Below are 19,619 nucleotides of genomic sequence, written 5' to 3' on the forward strand. Positions count from 1 at the left end.
AACAATCATGCAAAGTGAGCCGTGAAGGCTCAGGAGACAGAGCGTACGCCTTCCAATGAGGTGAATCGGGTTCGAATTGCAGCAATAGCTGTTCGATACGAATTCTGCATCCGTCTTGCACCGACCACTGTGCTGACGTGAAATATCCTCTGTGGCAGGCTGATCGTGGGTTAGAATCTCCTTGCCGACAGGGTAACCGTGGGAGGTTTTCGTGGCTTCCCTCTTCATGCAACGCAAATGCGGGCTAGTCCCATCAAACATTCCTCCGTGAAGGTAAATTTCTCCCTATACTTGATCCGGCAGTTCCCCTGTCTTCTGGATTGGGTCAAAAATTACTAGGATACGGAGTTGAACATTAGTAGTCATAAACCCAAACAATTGGGTCGGCTGTTCAACGACGGTTATAAAATAAAATAAAATCACGCACAGTGGATAAATTTCTCCCCAGTCTTTTTGCAATATCGCAGAAAGAAAACCCACCTTCTTGCATCCATATTACATGACCACGTTCAAAGTCATTGAGCTGCTGATAATGGCTTCTTCCTCTTCTTAAAGGCATTCTTGACTGACAGCAACTCACTTTGTTAAAATTTAATGAAAAATACCGCTTACGAACTGTAAAACACTTATTTAAAGCAACCCTGATTTGCATGTTCGCAGTGGCGCTACTAGCGCTAAACTCATGCGACAAGCGCAAAATTTGAATAAACATCATTTAGTTGTATAAACAAGCTTACCAAATTCAGTTTATTTAGCACAACTCCTTCTTGGTGTTGGGAATTTTTTTCCGTTGGTGTATTTTATTTCAATTGCATTCAGCGTAATATCTTGCTGAACACTATGCTATGAATGTATTTTTGTAGCGTAATTTGATTGAAATTACGGAATGAGATAGAAAATAATGTTTGTTCATGAATTTGTTTCTTTCTGACAAACATACTGTCATAAAACTTTCATTTCTCATTAGAATTTTTCTTATACATATAAAACTTACCACTACGAAGTATTGCTATAAACAAAAGCACGTGTATTAAATATATAGGTTTTTTCATTTTTGAGAGATTCAAAAAGGAAGTGTTCCTTAATTTTGTTTCTTAAAAAAAAATAATGTGTAAGAGATTTGACAAAAATTTATCTATTCGTTATATTTTTTACGACTTTTACTCAATTTTTTATGCGAGGAAATAGTGCCAAGATCAAAATCTGCTGCCAAATTTTACGTGCATTAAATATTTATAACAAGCACAAATCCGCATAAAAGTAATAGGAAAAAGTCTCAAAATCTAAATTTTGTCACTTACTCGAAAATAGTATTTTACTTATAAGAAGAGAAAAAATATAACTGATAAAGAAATGAAGCTTTATATTTTATTTTGTGAAAATGAGATAAGACACTTATCAAAAATAAATAATTTTGCTTCTTTAAATTTCACATCAATAGCAATCACGAAATATGATGGCATTTTAACAACTACAGAGGTGCGACTAAAATATCCCTCATTATGTTACATCTAACAGTCAGTTTAACACTTACAATAAATTTAAAAAAAAATATTTTTCTAATTTTAATTTTAATTTTTTCTACTTTAATCTTTATTTTACTATCAGGGAACTAACTTTTATTCAACAATTATCATGAGTAAGAATGGACGGTTTCTGTGAATCAATTTTGACGAGAATAGAGAAGCAAAATTGTGATAAATGAACTCACCTAACAGTAACTGAGTTTTGAGTCAATAGTTATAATAGATTAATTAATGAGTAAAAGTAATTAAATAGTTTTCAATAGTTTTGAAATTTTGTATATCGAGAGATTTCAATTGAAAGTAGTGATTCAGTCAACAGTTATAATAGTTCAATGAGTAAAAGTAATAAAATAGTTTTCAATAGTTTTAAAATTTTGTAAATCAAGAGATTCCAATCGAAAGTAGTGATATGTGTTAGAGAAAAATTAATATTTTGTTCATCACTGCACAGAGAAAAAAAAACTCTGGTGAAATTACTGTACTGCATGGTAGTGACAATTCTGGTAAAAAAGAAATCAAAATCTGGTAGATAAAACTAAAATATACGATATTGAAACCATTTTTTTAGTAATTTTTCCGTTGGTATGGCAAAGGTTTACCGGAAAGTTTTGCTCTCAAAATTATAATTCTTATTACCACACACTTAGTAAAAAATACAAAACTGGAAAGTAAATTAAACTAAATCAATGGTTTTTATGTCATCCTATACGGTTCATATCATGATGAAATTACCACATTTTACAACATATTACGAAATTTTATCCCACATTTTAAAACCACATTTTATTTCTAATTATAAGATAAACATTAACAAAGCACTTCGGTAAAAAGGACCGAGATTTTTAGTGTTCCCAAAGAACCAGAAACACGGTAAATTTTACCATGTTATTGTCCTTTTTCTCAGTGTAGTTTTGACACGAGGTATCTGACGAAAAATACTTATTTTTTTAACATTTCACTGTCAAATAATAAATATGGCATGTAGTTAACATGGATCTTTGTAATTAATAGTATTATAAATACGAATTTCAGCATTATGATATACTTTATCAAACTACCGTCGTTACATTTCCAAAAACAATTGATAGAAAAAATCGTGAATTGCAATCTATATTATTTTATAACAGCTATCATATTCTTAACAGAATAAAAAAAATCAAATAGTAATCAGTTTTACTTTCTTTGTTTTATTTTTTTAAAAAACATTTCTCACTAATGCCAACCGTAACAGCTATACTCTGTTGTTAAATTACATGTATTTACAGTTTTTATTTGATTCTTCACAAAGTATTGTTGAAAAATATTTTATTAAGGAATCCTTATTCATTTATTGAATATCACGTGTAAAGTTTATATGTATAGAAAAATCTCAATTTCTCCATATTAAAGTTTAAAACAAAATGATAATGAATTCTATTTCCCTTTAAATAAGTAGCGTGCTATTTCTTAATTATCTGGTATAAGGAAAAATAGCAGTAATATATCAGTAAATGTTTATATTGATATTTTTAACGGCAATGGAATATTTATAAATTATGAATATATATTTTTTCGTATGTTTTCTTCAAAAATCTTGTAGGTTTTCCAGGGGATATAATGTTATTTTAAAGGAAATCAATAGGTTATATTCTTTTTATTGCTCCTATAAATTTTGATATTATGTCTAGACAAACTTATAATAGACTAAAGAAACATGTATTTTTTTGCATTTATTTTAAATTGCAACCATCTTTAAATAGCAATATCAAGCTTTATATGTAAAAACATTTCAAAGGAAAGAAACTATTCTGACATTGATTTAAATGGAAATGTTAAAGAGATGAGGAGTTTTCCTGAACCAAATCAATTCAAATCTAAATTCGAATGTTCCTGTCTGATTAAATATATTGTTCCAGAAATTTGAGTTTATTCAAGATATTGTATATTCAAATTAATGATTAAAATAACTTATCAAAATTAGATTTTTTAAACGAATTTATAACTAGTAGTTAATTAAAATTTTGTTACTGTTTGGTTTTTGTTTGGTTTGACATGCATTTTCTTAATTTGAATAGAATAATTGCGTTACAACAAACTAATTAATATTCGTCATTTTTATCAGACTTTGGTGTTTTCTGTTATTAAATAGGAATTATTAATTACTATTATTAATTAAATCATCACATTCAGCAATTTTGATAAACAAAACTTTTTAATACTGATTTTAAAATGTTGTTTCAAAATGACAAAGACATTTTTTTCTTCTAATATTACATAATTGTAAAAAAAAAATCTATTAAATAAGTTATAAAGTAAAGAAAGTCTTGATTTTTATATAAGTTATAATTTGTGAACTATTTGAAATGAATAGAAAATATAGAACCATGTTTACAAATTATATTTAGATATAATATTTAGGAAAGGAATATTTATAATTTATTGTGCACCATTTTAAAACTTTCGTTTACAAGCATTTTATGATTACCAACCATTAGTTTAGATTAAAAAAAGATAGAAGAAGTTATACTCGCCATAAGCAAGGAAAATATAACAATTTTATAACTCATCTGACAAAATTATCATACATGAACGGTAAAGACATTTCTTGTAAGAAAATTACGACAAATCTAGTAATTAGACCAAAATATAAAGTATTTAAACCACTTATTTGCTAATTTTTCCATTCGTTATGGTAAAGGTTTACCGAAAAAATTTTGATTTTCAAAATTATAGTTCTTATTACCACACATTTAGTGAAAATACAAAACTGAAATGTAAATTTAAGCAAATAAATGTCTTTTATGCCATGCTCTAAGGCATCACTATAAAATTACCAAATTTTTCGTCAGAACTGTCCTTTATTTTACCATTTATTCGGTAATATTAAACTTCTGATAGCTATGTCTTTTATTACATAGAATAGAAATAATTTATTAATACTTAGTTTATTTAAATGGCTGATAGGATTTAAGACGGTTAATTATTTCTTTCCCTAATATATTTCTCAATTATAACAAGGGGAAAAGAGACATGAATGATGGCTTCAATTAAATGTTAAACTCCGATATCTGGTGGTATTTTTTATCTAACTTTAGGGGGGGGGGGTTATTTATTTACATTACATGTGAGGGTTTCTTTGTAAATATAAGTGCGGCTTGAAAACTTTGTTAAATTTGAAAAACAGGTAACACAATTTTTTGAAAAACAGCAAATATAAATGTGCCAGTTTTAAAGCAGGATTCAAACCTACTACTTCCACGCTTCAGAGTGGTTAGCGGAACAGCGATACTAAACGACGAGGAAGATGCCTAAGATTTATTGCAAGTACCAAACTTCAAGCCATACTTCATTTGGGGCCCTTGTTGCCGTTGGATATTGTTCATCCACCAAAGACTTTGCAGCTTAGAGGTAGCAGGTTCAATATCTTAGGGCTGCTTGTTATTATTATTATCTGTTGTTTAGTTTGACAAAAAATGAGGGCATTCTTTGCATTAAGCACAAAAGCCTGTATACCTATCTAAACCAAACATATTTACAGTTACGCATCAAGCGTTATGGTTTAATTCGAACCCACTGCCTTCATTTTGAATAACGTTTGTGCGGAAAGGTGTAATTGCCCTGCCAAAATAGCCCCCAAAATTTTTAACTTAAAAAAAATCTATTTCAAGTAATGTGTACGAGTAATAATAAATAAATAAGTCTGACGTGAAATATCTTCAGCGGTAAACGAATCATGCCTTAGAGTCCCCTTGCCATCGGGCTAAACATGGGAGTTTTTCGCGGCTTTCGTCTCCATATAACGCATAGGTTGGATAGTTTCATCAAAAAGTCCTTTTAGAAAGCAAACTTTTTCCCAATGCTTGGTCCAGGAGTTGACCCTTGTCTTCTGGATAGGGTTCGAAATTACAAGACTACGTAGTTGAACATTAGTAGTCGTAAAATCAAAATCGGGTCGGCTGTTCAATGACGATTATAAAATAAATAATTAAAAATAAATATATGAATCCATGGCTGAGGTGGGATTCGAACCCGTAACCTCCACGCTTCCGTTTCAGGATGTTGGGACAGTCTGGTGCGTGACATTTGGGTTACTGATTTTGTTCTGCCTAGTCCAGGCATTTGTAAAGTTACAAATACGTGTTTCTTAGAGTTTTAAAGTTTTCTAGATGCTTGCTTAGAGCTTACATAGAAGTGAAAAATGCTAACAGACCAAAATCAAAGTTTAATAAGGGTGCATTAGATAACATAAAAATTATTAAGCTGAACATTTTCGCGTTATATCAAATTATAATAGCACTGCTAAAATCACCAAATTTTACTACTTTTACTACAAAACAGCATGATAATGAAAATATATTTTATTATTAATTTTACCAAAAGTCATTACTAAAGTATTAGTCTAAAAATTACCATCCACTTAGAGCCAGAATACACGATAAATTTTACTATATTCAAGTAATTATGATCATACTTTTGTTTTGCTCTAAGTGCAGTTAATTCAAGCAACTAAAAAAATCAAACATGGTAAAATTAATTTTGAATTAATTTCACAAGATATAAAATAAAATATTGTTTATTTTACCATGTAAATTTCTCCCCCAGTGATTTTAACGTTTTTGAGAAATTTATATCGTAATTTATTTTTAAATTTATGGGTTAAATTAAACTGTATTTTAAAATAGCTAAATTTGATTTTAATAATTTTGGGAAAGCAAAATATTCTGTAAAACGTTCTAATAGATCTGATTTACATTAAAATAGATGTTGTTGAAGACAGGTATAATAAATGATGGAAAAGTCTTTCTTGGTGAATAAATAGTATTTTTTGTGAATATGTATAGTATTCAATTGTGCTTCAAATTATAAACAAATTTTTTCAACCACTAATATTTACCATCATGCTTCTATTACAAGCATTTTAATAAAAATTTAAAGTAGTTCAAAATAGAATAGAATATTTGCTAAATCTCAGCAACTTCAATATCATGTGTTTCCTTAGATTATGTACTTTAGATACACGCTGTTTACTAAAGCTTGAATTCTTCCAATACTTATTATGATCTATTTGAATTCCGTAAAATATTTCAAAGAAATAAATAATCTTTAAACAAGGCAAAAAAATTTACTTTCGGAAGATATAACGAAAGAATTTTAAATATTACATATTTTAAAATGTGACATTTTTAATTTCCTTTTCGTTCCTAATTTTTCTAAAATAAAATTTAAAAATTTATTAATATCGGAATTTATATTAAAATTTTAGAATTAAAATCAATTCTAAGTAGTTATGTAAGGTTTCACGCCGACCGGTCTGTGTAGGGATCTGGCCTTGCATCAGAAAGGTTCTGGGTTCGAATCCCGGGCAAGGTATGGGTGTTCTTTCATTCTCTGTACTATCTGTCCTTACTGTGGGAGCAACGTTAGCCCACCTAATATGGTGCCACTGAAAGAGTGATCAACAAATTTGCCTTTCAGATACTTGTACTATGATCTAGGTCATTCTCCAGGTCGGCATTGGAAAAAAAGAGTGTACAGTACCGCTCAAAAGTATCAGTACACCTAGAAACTTACAAGAAAATGGCAAAATTCAAAGTGTCATAACTTCTTTAAAAATGATCAAAAATGCTTCTACTTTAACTCATTTTGAAGCTTAAAATCTCTACTTTTATGTACTTTAATTGTTTTTAATTAATATATTTTGCAACTATGTACAATTACACTCTAAACAATTATAGAAAATTGTATTAATTTTTTGTGAAGTTTGACGCGATGTACGGGCACAAAGGGGTTAGATATTGTTAATTTTTATTATACCATTGAAAAATTTGGACTTTTAGCTTTCATTTAAAAAAGAATTCCAAAAAAACATGTTTTTTGACGAAGTTATTGTCAAATGAAAAAAAGGTTTTTTTTCAGAATTTAATGATTTTTCAGCCATTATAATGAATTTTAGCGTAATTATAATATGATATGAAAATTTTTTAATTAAAATAAATTTAAATTTAATATTTCTCGATAATATTATTTCATAATCTATTATAACAATTTTAAATTTTTTTTTTGGAAAATATAATAATGAAATAAGAATCAACGTTTACAATTTAATATTTTGAAATTTATTTTTTCTGAGAAAAATACGAACAAATAAATTTCAAAATATTAATTGATTTCGTATTTTTTCTGAGAAAAATACGAAAAAATAAATTCTAGGTGTACTGATACTTTTGAGCGGTACTGTATGTTTTCACTAACTTAGGATAGATATTAAACATTCCATCATAGTTTAATATTAAGATTTAAATATTCACTTGTTTTAAATCCAATATTTTATTTTATAAATTTATACAACACCAATAACGGGTGCTCTGATTAATGACAAATTTTTTTATATTTAAAATGAATTGTAATACATAATTGGAGCAAATTTAAATAAATGCTTCATAGGGAATCTGTTATCTATTTACTGTAGTTTCATTGTAGAGTTTAAAGGTTTTGAGAGCTATGCTTGAATCCTTATATTATAAACTATAATATAGTTGAATCCCTTTCCTTGAACTAAAGATGAATTTTCTCAATTAGTCACGAATTGCTTCTTATCTGAGAACTGAATGCTGGAAGAGGGATGAAAATCTGTTCGATTTGTGCTAATACCAGTAAATCCTATAGAAACACACAAGAATATTTCTCTTGAGATAAGTAGTTAGAACTACATAATACGTGATCGTTCTCTTTACTTACACATTGGGAGCAATTATGAGAGGTTTAAAAGGTCCTTAAATTCCGAATAATATTTCTATTAATTCTATATGTCCCTAAAATATGTTCTTTTCTTTTTTTAATGAAATAATACAACATATTATGTGACATTATTATTTTAAATTTGCACGGGAAAAAAATACCAGTAAAATAGAATGTATGGTAATGACTAGAGCCCGGATTTTGATGACCTAAAAAATCTCAACTAATACCCTTAAAAAGTGCGAAAAATGCCCTTAAAAAGGGCAAAAAAATGTCCTTAAAAATGCAAAAATTGCCCTTAAAAAGGGCAAAAAAATGTCCTTAAAAATGCAAAAATTGCGCAAAAAAATGCCTTAAATAAAGTAAAAATATTGAATTAAAAAAATGTTTTGCTCTTTAAAATTAGTATGAGTCATTTAAAAAATATAAAGCATGCAATACTTGTTCTACGTTCACTAAAGTTTGAAAAATATGTTTTATATCCTAAAATAACAAAAAAAGAAAAATATATTGACACCAAAATATTTTTCTTTTGTATAGAAACTTTGATGGATATAACACCAAAATATTAGTAACATAATATTACTAAATATCAGAATTGCATTGGATTATTAAATGTTTTTTGATAATTTGAAATGTAAACGAGCGTCTCTTGTCTGAAAGTAAATTTTTATTCCTGCCGAAGCATCTTTCAACGTCTACTGATGTTATAGGTGTGTACTTGAAAAAGACGGTCTCACTTACTGGCAATTCTTCTTCAATTTGAAAAAATTTTGCTTCACCTGTTAATATCCTATAGATTTTCTTCATTGTTTGAAAGCCAGTGTAATAATGAAAATTGATAAAAAATAATAAAAATTGGAAAAAATTAACAGAAAACTTTAAAAAATGCATTAAAATGCAAAATACGCCCCATAAATTAAAGAAAAATGCCCTATAAATCTAAAAAAATGCTCTAAAAGACAAAAAATGTCCAAAAATGCAAAAAATGCAAAAAAATGCAAATGTCATCAAAATCCGGGCCTTAGTAATGACTTTTCGGGTAATAGAAAGGACATAATTCTGGTTAATAAAACCAAAATATACGGCATTTAAACCATTTATTTGATTATGATTGCATTCATATGATAACGGTTTACCTGAAATTCTGGTATTCTAAATTATAGTTCTTATTACCATACAGTAAACAAGACAAAACTGAAATCAATTAAACTGAAAAAATGGTTTTTATCCCCTTCTCTAAAATATTTTCATAAAAAATTTTTACATCATTTACCTAATTTTATCCTAAATTATAAAATGTTTTGTTAAAATAGTTTTTTCTAGAGTTGAATTAAGATGGTTTTAAAGAAAAATCTAATTTTGTGTACAACTTCTTTTGCTGTGGCTATATTTTTAAAAGTTAATGTTTACTAACTCATTAGAATGTCACCTAACACTTACTTCGTCAATGAGCTTTTTTTATTGTTAGTTTGTGCTGACAATAAAAGGCATTTTACAATTTTCATGGTACTCATGAATTTCAAATTGATTCATATTATGTTTTTATGATCTAAATTTATGATTTTATTAAAAAAATTTGCTTGTTAAAATATTTTAACTGGTAAAGGTTTGTAAAAAAAAAAAGATTTTATTTGAGAAATTCAAAGCGATTTATATTTTTCGTTCGTTGCCAACATTAACCGGAATGTTGTTTAATGATGTAGTTGAATGTATTTTGTTCATTCTAGTTTTATAGGCTTATAAGCTTATTTAGTTTTTTGCAAGTTATATCTATGCCTGCGATTGCCATTCTTAACGATTCCTAAAAACAAAAATGAAATTTCTTTATTTACGTTTTTAATTTTCTACTAACCTGACATTTATACATTTTTAAAGGTATTAATAAAAAAAAATTGTCGTATTTTTATGAATTATTTTAGCTTTTTTTTTAAAAGTACCAAATTTTTTCTCCAATTGATTTTAAGCACTAATTAAAGTGGGAATTCTATGAAAAGTAGTAAGTATTTTTTTCTACGAATATAAAATAAATAAAATATTTGATTTTTCCCAAGTCCTGCACTTTTCCTTTATAATTTACTTAAAAAAGTAATTATTCTGATTCTCATTGGTATAAAAAGAAATAATAATAATAATTTAAGCCTAATATTTCAGCCATTTTTATGACACCAAGCAAATTCATCTCGATGCAGAAAAAATGTATTTTGTAGCATCAATTTGTTTCAATTACATAACTAAAAATCAAGTTCAAAACATTAAAAATACAGACATATAAACACTGGAAATTAGTTGTCTCTCCTCTGATTAGTAGAAATTTTATATAAATGTTACATTTGGGGAAATGGTTGAAAAATTATAGCATTTTTGGGTCTCGAATTCGAAACTGTTAATCGTTATTTGAAAAAAATAGTGATTAGAATTCCTGTAGCGTAGCGCTTTCGATATAGCGAAAACTATGTAATTATAAGTTTTCACTGTTATTAATGTCTTTAACTAAAAGTTTATAATTTTGTTTCATTAACCTTTGAAATTTTATATTACAGGTAGCTGTGACAGTTTCCATTTTTTAATCTACATGAAATGAAAGAAGAAAAAGTTTAATAATTTCTAAGCTTGACATTACAGATATTTTCAACTGGACAGCATAAAGATGTGGTGAACTATAATTTCACCACTATGAGGTACTTGAATATTTATTTTACAAAATATTATTTTCTAAAACTTTTTTATATTTTGTGCAGCAATAAATAATTTTCTTCATAGTAAAAATTACCATATTAACCGCATATAATTTTTTATTAAATAAATACCAGTTTTTTTAAAAGAAATTCGTAAAAATACTACTTAATTCTTTAAACTTGGATAGACTTAGATTCAATAGCTATAGAAAATTGTGAAATCATAATGGGATTAATGATTTCTTAGTTTTCACTTTTTGAATATTAATTGTTCAAAAATTAAAGAAGAAATGTTAAAAATATCACAAATAAATTTCTCTTTTAGATTTTTTCTTCTTATGCCAATGTTTTAAAGTGGAAACTTCTCAGTTCAGAAGCTCGAACTTACGGTAATACATGTATTTCCAATTACTTATAATTAAATACATAGAGAAAATTGTGAAATTTTTTTTGAATGTCAATTGTTTAAAAATAAGTTAAAAAAACTTTTTTCCTTATTTACTTATTTTTTAACCAATTGACATTCAAAAAGAAGCAGCTAAGAAAATAATTACATCGAACAAGATTTCAGTTTTCTATATTTATTTAATTATCATTATTTGGTATCATCTGTATTACCTTGACTTGGACCTTCTGAACTGAGAAGTTTCTAATTTAAAACATAAGAGTAAAAAAAAAAACTCTTAAAGAGATTTATTTGTTGTAAATGGTTTATCTTTCACTCTTTGAATGTTTATTGTTTAAAAAATAAGCAAAGAAAATAAAATAAAAAAGAATCAAATTAATCCCTACTAAAGTTATTTTATATTCTCGTGTTTTTTACTGGAAACTTCACAATCAGTTAGGGAGGTCAAACTTACTGTAACCCACTCAGTTAACCCAATAAGTAGTTAATCCACTAAGTAATAGAATGATTTACAAACTTAATTTATTCAAATAAACTTGCTCTTCTCCTCAAAACCTTAAATAGCAAAAATGTAGGCTAAATTTCAAATAATTGACCTTCTAAAATGATAGCAAGTAGGAGAATGTTAGTGCAGCTAATATCAACAAGGAAATAATTTTTAAAGATATAAAAGTAAAATATAAAATTAAAGATATTTAATGAATATCTGAAATAATTTAATTGAAGAGAATGAAAACCAATGCATCTTATAACATGAAATTCTTATACTGATCAATATTTTTGTAGATTAGTGAATATAAAATTTGCTCATACATTTACAAGCTGTTATCATAATAATACATCAAAAGCATTTATCATAATAATTTTAATTAACTAATTTATTTTGTCTTCGACATATTTGAAGCATACTATTATTATAACTATTCCTGTAATTCTTAAGAAATACTTAGCTTTATTAATAAAGTAAACATAAGGCATTTACTTTTATCAAACCAATACTTGCGTAAGTATTTTTGATTAATATTATGATAATCACAAAATTTGCAATTCTGAGTTAAAATTTACTTTAGCTTCAATTAGTTTTATCAGTAAATGAATGAAATGAAAAATGCAAAATCAATTAAGTTTTGTGATAATTTCAAAGACCTCGATTTGTTATGAGCATTGTTTACTAATTAGAACATACTTGCTTCTCCCTAAAAGAAGCAATCAGAAAAATGCGCTAGTCTCTTAACAAATGACACTCTTTTTGACAATTCCACAATGGCGAGATAATTTAAAAGGAAAATATATTCAATGCAGAATAAATTTATTTGGTTAGGGCACAAAAGAAGAAACATTTTGAAAAACTAGATTCTTATTTTGACAGTCATAGCATTTTGATTCAATTGTTAATTATTATTCAATTCTTAATTATTATTCAATTATGTCTTTTTGGAAACAAGCGTTAATTAGTGTACGTATTTAGTCAATATCATAATTACTTACGGAAGAACTTCTTCTTTGTTGAACTTTTCTCAATTCAGCTATTCTATTTCTCCCATTCAAAAATTGCAGAAGTATCTAAATATCTCATAGAATTCTTAATTAATAGGTATACAATATATCAGTTGCTTCGTATGATCCAGTAAAGGAAAATATTCTTCTTGCAGATTTTTGGTTAAAATTATATTAAAATTTGTTTTTGAAATTGTTAAGGGACACTTTTTTGCACTTTATTTAAAAAAAAAATATTTCTGAGTTAAGATTAACATACTTTTTATACATACTTTTTTTTCAATAAATTAATATTTCCGTTCGACATTTATGTAAAGATTAAGTATCATAAGGCTATTTTTAATGGTTCAGGTTGTGCTTAATATTTCTTCAATTTTTAGGGTTTTTTTTTGACAAAATATTTGACTGGGTGTTGACAAAATATTTACCGTTTCAATTTTACGTTAGAGGAAACATTGGTTGCAAAAATTATTTATCTCGATAAAACAGATATTTGTTGCCGAATTCAAGGGGAAAGTTTTAAATCTATATTTTTAGACAAATTCGATAACACTCTTTAGTCTAAATATCTTCCTGGTTTTAACAAGAGCATCTAATGCCTAATCTTTTTTAGAAAAGGCTTTTTTTTAAAACTTTGATAAAAAAAAAAGTTTTTTGTCAAATTCGAAATACTATTTCGAAGCCCTGATTTTTTATTTTCGATTCTCCTTCTAAGAATTAAAATATTAGTTCCCGACTTGACTTTGATTGATGTTGAAATTGGCTACATACATATTGGGGGACCGAAAAATAATGTCTTTTCGGCGCATTAAATATTCGTTAGTCTTAAAAACCAATTCAGTTTTTTCGATTCATTTTCGATACGTCATTGAAAGGTTGTTGCTAACGAGGGTGAATACGTTATTGATAAAAATAAAATCTTAATAACAAATATCGAATGCACCGAACTTATACTTTCTTTTATATTTTTCGGTCCACCTAATATTTGAAGTATACCACTGCATAAACAGTTTTACTTGCAATTAATAATTATTTGACCTCCAAATTTTAGGATTTCGTGTAGAATATTTTTCTGCATCAATTTCAGTTGAATATATTACAAAAAACTTCTTATTTTTGTATACTTTTTACATTAATGGCTTTATAATTTATCTTAAATTTGACTTCAAAAATCTCATGATTTTTTTTATAAAAAATTCTTTAAAACTGCATGCCAATCTCACCAGACTGCAAAACGTAAAAAAATAAAAAAAAATCTTAAGATAAATTTTAGTTCAAACACTGCATACAAATGCCTCATTTTGGAAACATGATAAGTAAAAAGGAGAAATAATATACTTTTAAACTCGTAAATTGCTGCAAGGGATAGCGTCGTTTATATGCCATTTTTTGTAGCTTTTTTTTTCTACATAATCCAGTTATCAACAGCTATTGATGACGCCGTAATAATCAGTGTCACAAAATTCAAAGCATGTTGGATGTCTACCATTAAGTCTTTTGAAGGTGTATATATCTTTAAAATCCTTTTCGTGTTTTATGTAATTCTGTGAGAAAGGATTTACTGATAGAGAAAAAAAATGAAAGATTTATAACCCTTTTCCTCCCTTCCTTGACGTGTGAAGACTATTAGGTAAAAATTAAATCATAGATAAATAAAATTGGTACCTATCTGAAAAGTTGCGAAAACAAATTGAAGGAAATTTGAAAGCATTTTTTTCACACATGAAATGTACCAGCTATTTCCACATAAATACGAGATTCTGTTCACTGTTCATCAGTTATTTCAGATACTAATCGAATACTATAAAGACTATAACGTAAAAAGTAAATCGCAGATGAATAATGCAATTTTTCAAAACAGATAAACGGAAATTCGTAAGCAGTTTCATCCTTCTTTGAATATACCAATGCACTGTAAAAAATTCCGTAAAAATGTAGGAAAAAAAGAAAAAAAAAACTCTGCTGAATTACGCAAATTTTAATTCAAATACTAAACCGCAAGTTACGGAAAATACCGGTTTTTCTCTAAAAGCATTAAATTTTGTTTTTAATTTCAAAAGTGCATGGTTACTCGTTAGTTATGGTTGTTGACACTTTCCGGTACAGTGTAACCGGTATGGCAACACAAATTCAACAAATGTAACAAACTATTAGAAATGTCGAACTAATTGCTTTCAAACGTTTAGCAACCACTGTTCTTTAAACAGCAAAGAGCTATAGTATGTAACTTCACTTAAATTGTTCTATTTAAGGTTGCACTTGCTAATGACTACTCTGATTAACTTTTGATCTAATAATCGGATCTTCACTTTCTAAGATTCAGTCTTAATTGTTCGAGTCAGGTGACATCAAATATGCAAATTAATAAGTGCAGGCAATATTTCAAGTTACGAAATCAGATACAAAACTGTATTTTCTCGGAAAAGACACGCTTTTTTTAAACTAATTTAGATTTCGGACCCTCAAAATATAGAGGGTAGTCGCAATTTGGGAAATATTCAGCGAATTGGAAAATATTACAATTATAATATTCGTATATCCAATGATAATTCTACGGAAAAGAATAACTTTTAGTAAATATTTATTATTTTTTTATTATTTTATTTGATAATAGTTGAAAAAAATTGAATTGTAAGGTATACAATTATTTACATCATCTTAAATAATGTAGTTTTAGATGGCAAAAAAAACAAAATTTAGGCGAATTGATCGAATCGCTCGGACCTGAGAAATCCAATTTTGAAAATGTCGTAATTTTAATTTAAGTACCATATTATTATTAGACGCATATTATTAGACGCACTATAAGATTCGATGTAAAATTATAATTATCAAGTGATACTATACAGCTGTATTGTTTTTACTCCGATGAAACCGGTTTGTATTTGTAAACGCTCCTGTATCAATTGTTTAACATTGTAATGCAATAAGTTAAAAATAAATACGAATATGAAGTATATAAGTATATAAGAAATCTCCTAAATGAAAAGAAATTACATGCATGTTTAAATATAAAAGTATTGCATTTAAACTGCAAATCATGTAATTATTAAAAAACTACAGTGCGTCTAATAATTTGATCGAATTATTATAATACACTAATATAATACCTGATATAATAAATATTCCATATATATATAATACATCGTCTAATGGATCTTATCGTAAAATTTATATTATATATTGTCTAATTTAACCAACTGATACACTAACGTAAATAAAGAAAACTGGTTTCAGTCATATAAAAACAATAAAGCTCTATAGTATCACCTGATAATTAAGATTTTACATGGAATCTTATAGTTCGTCTAAATATTTGGCCAGGGATTGTATATTTAAGGGGTCAGAAGACTAAATCCGTCAAAAAAGGTATTTTATTCAGAAAAAGCACGTTTTTGTATCTGATTTCATATAAGGGTCAAAAGACCAAATCCGTCGAAAAAAGGTATTTTATTCAGAAAAAGAACGTTTTGTGTCTGATTTCATTACTTAAAATATCATTTGAACTAATTAATTAGCATATTTGAGGGCACCCCCTCAAACTTCTAAGATTGAGTCAGTACATGAAAATCCGATCATTATATCAAAAGTAATTCATGGTTGGCCGTTTTTTTCATTTTGCGCACTCTACATGACAACACCAGCAGTGGATTTCTGTATTCGGAGCACAATTAGCAAACTAAATCTAAATCACCTTTTAAATATTCTAATTAGATTTCCTATTTTTAAAGCTTACAATCTATTTTCAAACGGAATGTTATAGATGATTATGATGTTACAATGGTACTTAATGTGTTTTAAAATGTGAAATTAGATTTTCATTGAATAACTAAAATGTTATACATTTTAAAGATTATATTCCAGAAACATTATTGAAACAATTTTGTTATTTAAATAAATTAGATTAAAATATTATTTTAAAACATGAATGGGCGTTTTTGTATCCTTTGGTCTTTAATATTAGTAGTTAATTGGCAGAGATCAATATGAATATGTATTTCAAAAGTTATTCAGACGCATTATGAACTGGCTAAGAAAAATTAAATTTTGAGAATTTCCCCAGATTACTTATTAAACTATTGTTTGTAAAGAGACAAACATCTTTTTAAGATTACGGGATAGTAGTAGGATCTATATCTATATTATATACTTAAAATTAGAAATATTTTACAGTGAAAAAAGTAACAGCGAAAATTCTCAGCATGAGCTATCAACAAAAGGAAAAATTTTATTATTTTGATATTTATAGAAGTATGGAAAAAGTAGTATAGAAAAAAAATACGAGACTTTTAAAAAGTGAAGATCCTTTAGTAAAATATAAGTTGTTTTGTTGTAAACTTTCTTTTTCCTTCCGAGAACGGGAAAAGGTTTTGGAAAGAACAAAAGTTATTTCTGTAGGGCATTACAAAAGATTGATTCATTGTTTATAATTGGATCGATGTGTATATTATAGGCATAAAATCAGAAGTATTTTATAGTTAAATGGGTAACACGAAAATTAGAACTCGCCAATTTGGTGAAAGTGGTTCACCAGGCAGCCATGGTCTTCTGCGAGTCTGAATTTCACAACAGCTTTTTCACGGGGCTTATCTGAAATATTTTGGTCTAAGCTATTCTTTCAACTTCTTGAAGAAACACGAGAAGAGAGCCAGGCTTTCCAATTTTGTCTTATTAGATTTTTGAAGTAACGTTTTGTGGAATGAAAAGAGCTAGCAGTGTTTGACTGTTGAATTACTTGAGTGCCCTTCTTGGCTAACATATCTGCTTGTTCGTTGCCGTGAGTGTCCTTGAAAGTGTCATTTGTCGTCCCTCGGTTCTCAACTTTTCCAGAAGAACCCGACAATCTAGGACAATAGAGATGGGTATTTCTGTCGATCCGACAGCCTGTATGGCATCTTTGGAGTCAGATAGGATAACCACCTTATTATAAAGGTGTCTGGGGGCAAGTTGCTCCAGTGCCACACAGAAAGCCGACACCTTACCATCAAGTGCGGTTTTTTGTTTTCCGACAGGAACTTAAAAGGAGAAGATGAAAGAATATATTCTTGCTCCAACATATGGTGAGTGTTCAGTCAAAGAGCCATTGGTGTAAATATGCAACCATTCAGGCTCAGGGTAGAGGGTATGTATGGTCTCAAGTGTAACGATCTTTAAACTGTTTTGAGGCATTTGGTTCTTAAGAAAAAGTTGGGTACGGTCCTGTCTGGTCGTTACTTCGGCGTAGTTCACAGGTTTAAGGGATTTTAAGAAACCCTTGAAAATTCCATCTTCAAATTCTAGCTCTGCTCTTAGTTCTAGAACTCTCTGCAAAGAAACCACTTTGTGTCTTTAGCTGTCTTGGTACATTTTTGTAACATTCCCAGAACGGTGCATTTAGTCTGATTACTTTTTCATAAAGTATAAGAGCCCTCTCTTCTATAATTGACTTAATAAGTCTAGTATTAGTCAGGAGTCGCAGTGAGTCAATGGGTGTAGTCTTCACTGCACCAACGATCATCCTGAAGAACTGGTTTTGCATTAATTCCAGTTTATTGACCAGGTTCTTCGGGACAGAGATAAGAACTTCATAACAATAAATGATAACAGGCAAAATAAGTGTTTTATAGGTGTTTTGTAATGTAATGCGAGCGCACATCCAAAGACAACCTACCAGGCGTTTTAGTATGTACAGGCGTTTTTCCACCTTTTCGATCACACTTTCAATATGTAGCTTCCAGCTTAACTTATTGTCAAAGACAACTCCCGGGTATGTAAATTTATCCGTATGTGACCATTCTTGGACTTTATAAACCAGCTTTGTTCTGATGTTTTGATGCATCCGGGGAAAAGTCTGCACTGCAGACTTTCCAGTGTTCACTATCATGTTTTTCTCTATGCATCATTCAGATAGGACCTTAAGAGATTTGTTTAAGAGCTTTTCCGTCTCGAGCTTTGTATTTTTCTTTGCAAACTGGCTCCACGTAACCAAATCATCTGCAAACAGAAGGCATTCCCCTTCAATTGCCCTCAAGGCTAAAATCAGATTATTCCAGTAAACATTAAAGAGGGAACAGCTACTCACTGCTCCTTGGGGTAATCCAGTCAGGAGAACAAAGCTTTTGGAGGTTGAACACCCAAAGCTGACTTTACTGGTCAAAGAATGAAGAATACCAACGAAACATTTTACTTTCTACTCCAATTTCCTGGAGTTCACAGATCCCTTTTTCTCTCAAGACGGAGTCATATGCAGATTTATAATTAATATAAATTCCTGGCTTGACTTCCCTTCTATCAAGAGAATCTTTAACCATTTGACTCAAATGAGTCACTTGATCAATAGTAGACCTGCTTTTGCGAAAACCAGCTCATTCATATCTGAGTAAATTATTAACTTCAAGGAACCAGTCCAATCTGTTGACGAACATGCGGCGTTCCATTATTTTGGCCATTTTACTAATAAGTGAAATGGGCCTGGAAAGAGCAAAATTTATTTCTGTAAGGCATTAAAAAAGATTGATTCATTGTTGATAGTAGGATTCATGTGTATATTATAGGCATAAAATTAGAAATATCATGTAGTTAAATGAGTAAAATGAAAATTCTCATCATGAGTCATCGACAAATTAAAAAATTGTATTATTTTGACTTTCTGAAATCTGTTATGTATTTTTTGCTTAATCTATTTTACAAAAATGCTTCAAAGGCAAAAACTACTTAATTATAGTATATTTAAATTCGTAATTATCTACTTTTTTAAACATTTTTTTTTTATTTCGTATGAAAAAAGTAGTATAAAAGAAAATACGGGGCCTTTAA

General features: G+C 28.3%; 1 protein-coding gene across 2 annotated transcripts in view; it reads left to right on the forward strand.

The window, feature by feature from the left end:
• The window catches only part of LOC107438659 (protein O-mannosyl-transferase TMTC2), a 392,194-nt gene that overhangs the window by 76,685 nt on the left and 295,890 nt on the right, over positions 1-19,619 (forward strand). For both annotated transcript variants that reach the window (XM_071187375.2, XM_021146497.4), the window contains one exon: positions 10,787-10,924. In XM_071187375.2, the coding sequence (XP_071043476.1) occupies positions 10,920-10,924 (5 nt within the window). In that variant the 5' untranslated portion in view covers positions 10,787-10,919. The remainder of the gene's footprint in view (positions 1-10,786; positions 10,925-19,619) is intronic.

Source organism: Parasteatoda tepidariorum, chromosome 11, assembly GCF_982258835.1.
Source record: "Parasteatoda tepidariorum strain Cologne lab strain chromosome 11, Ptep-v5.0, whole genome shotgun sequence".
NCBI classification, from domain to species: Eukaryota; Metazoa; Arthropoda; class Arachnida; order Araneae; family Theridiidae; genus Parasteatoda; species Parasteatoda tepidariorum.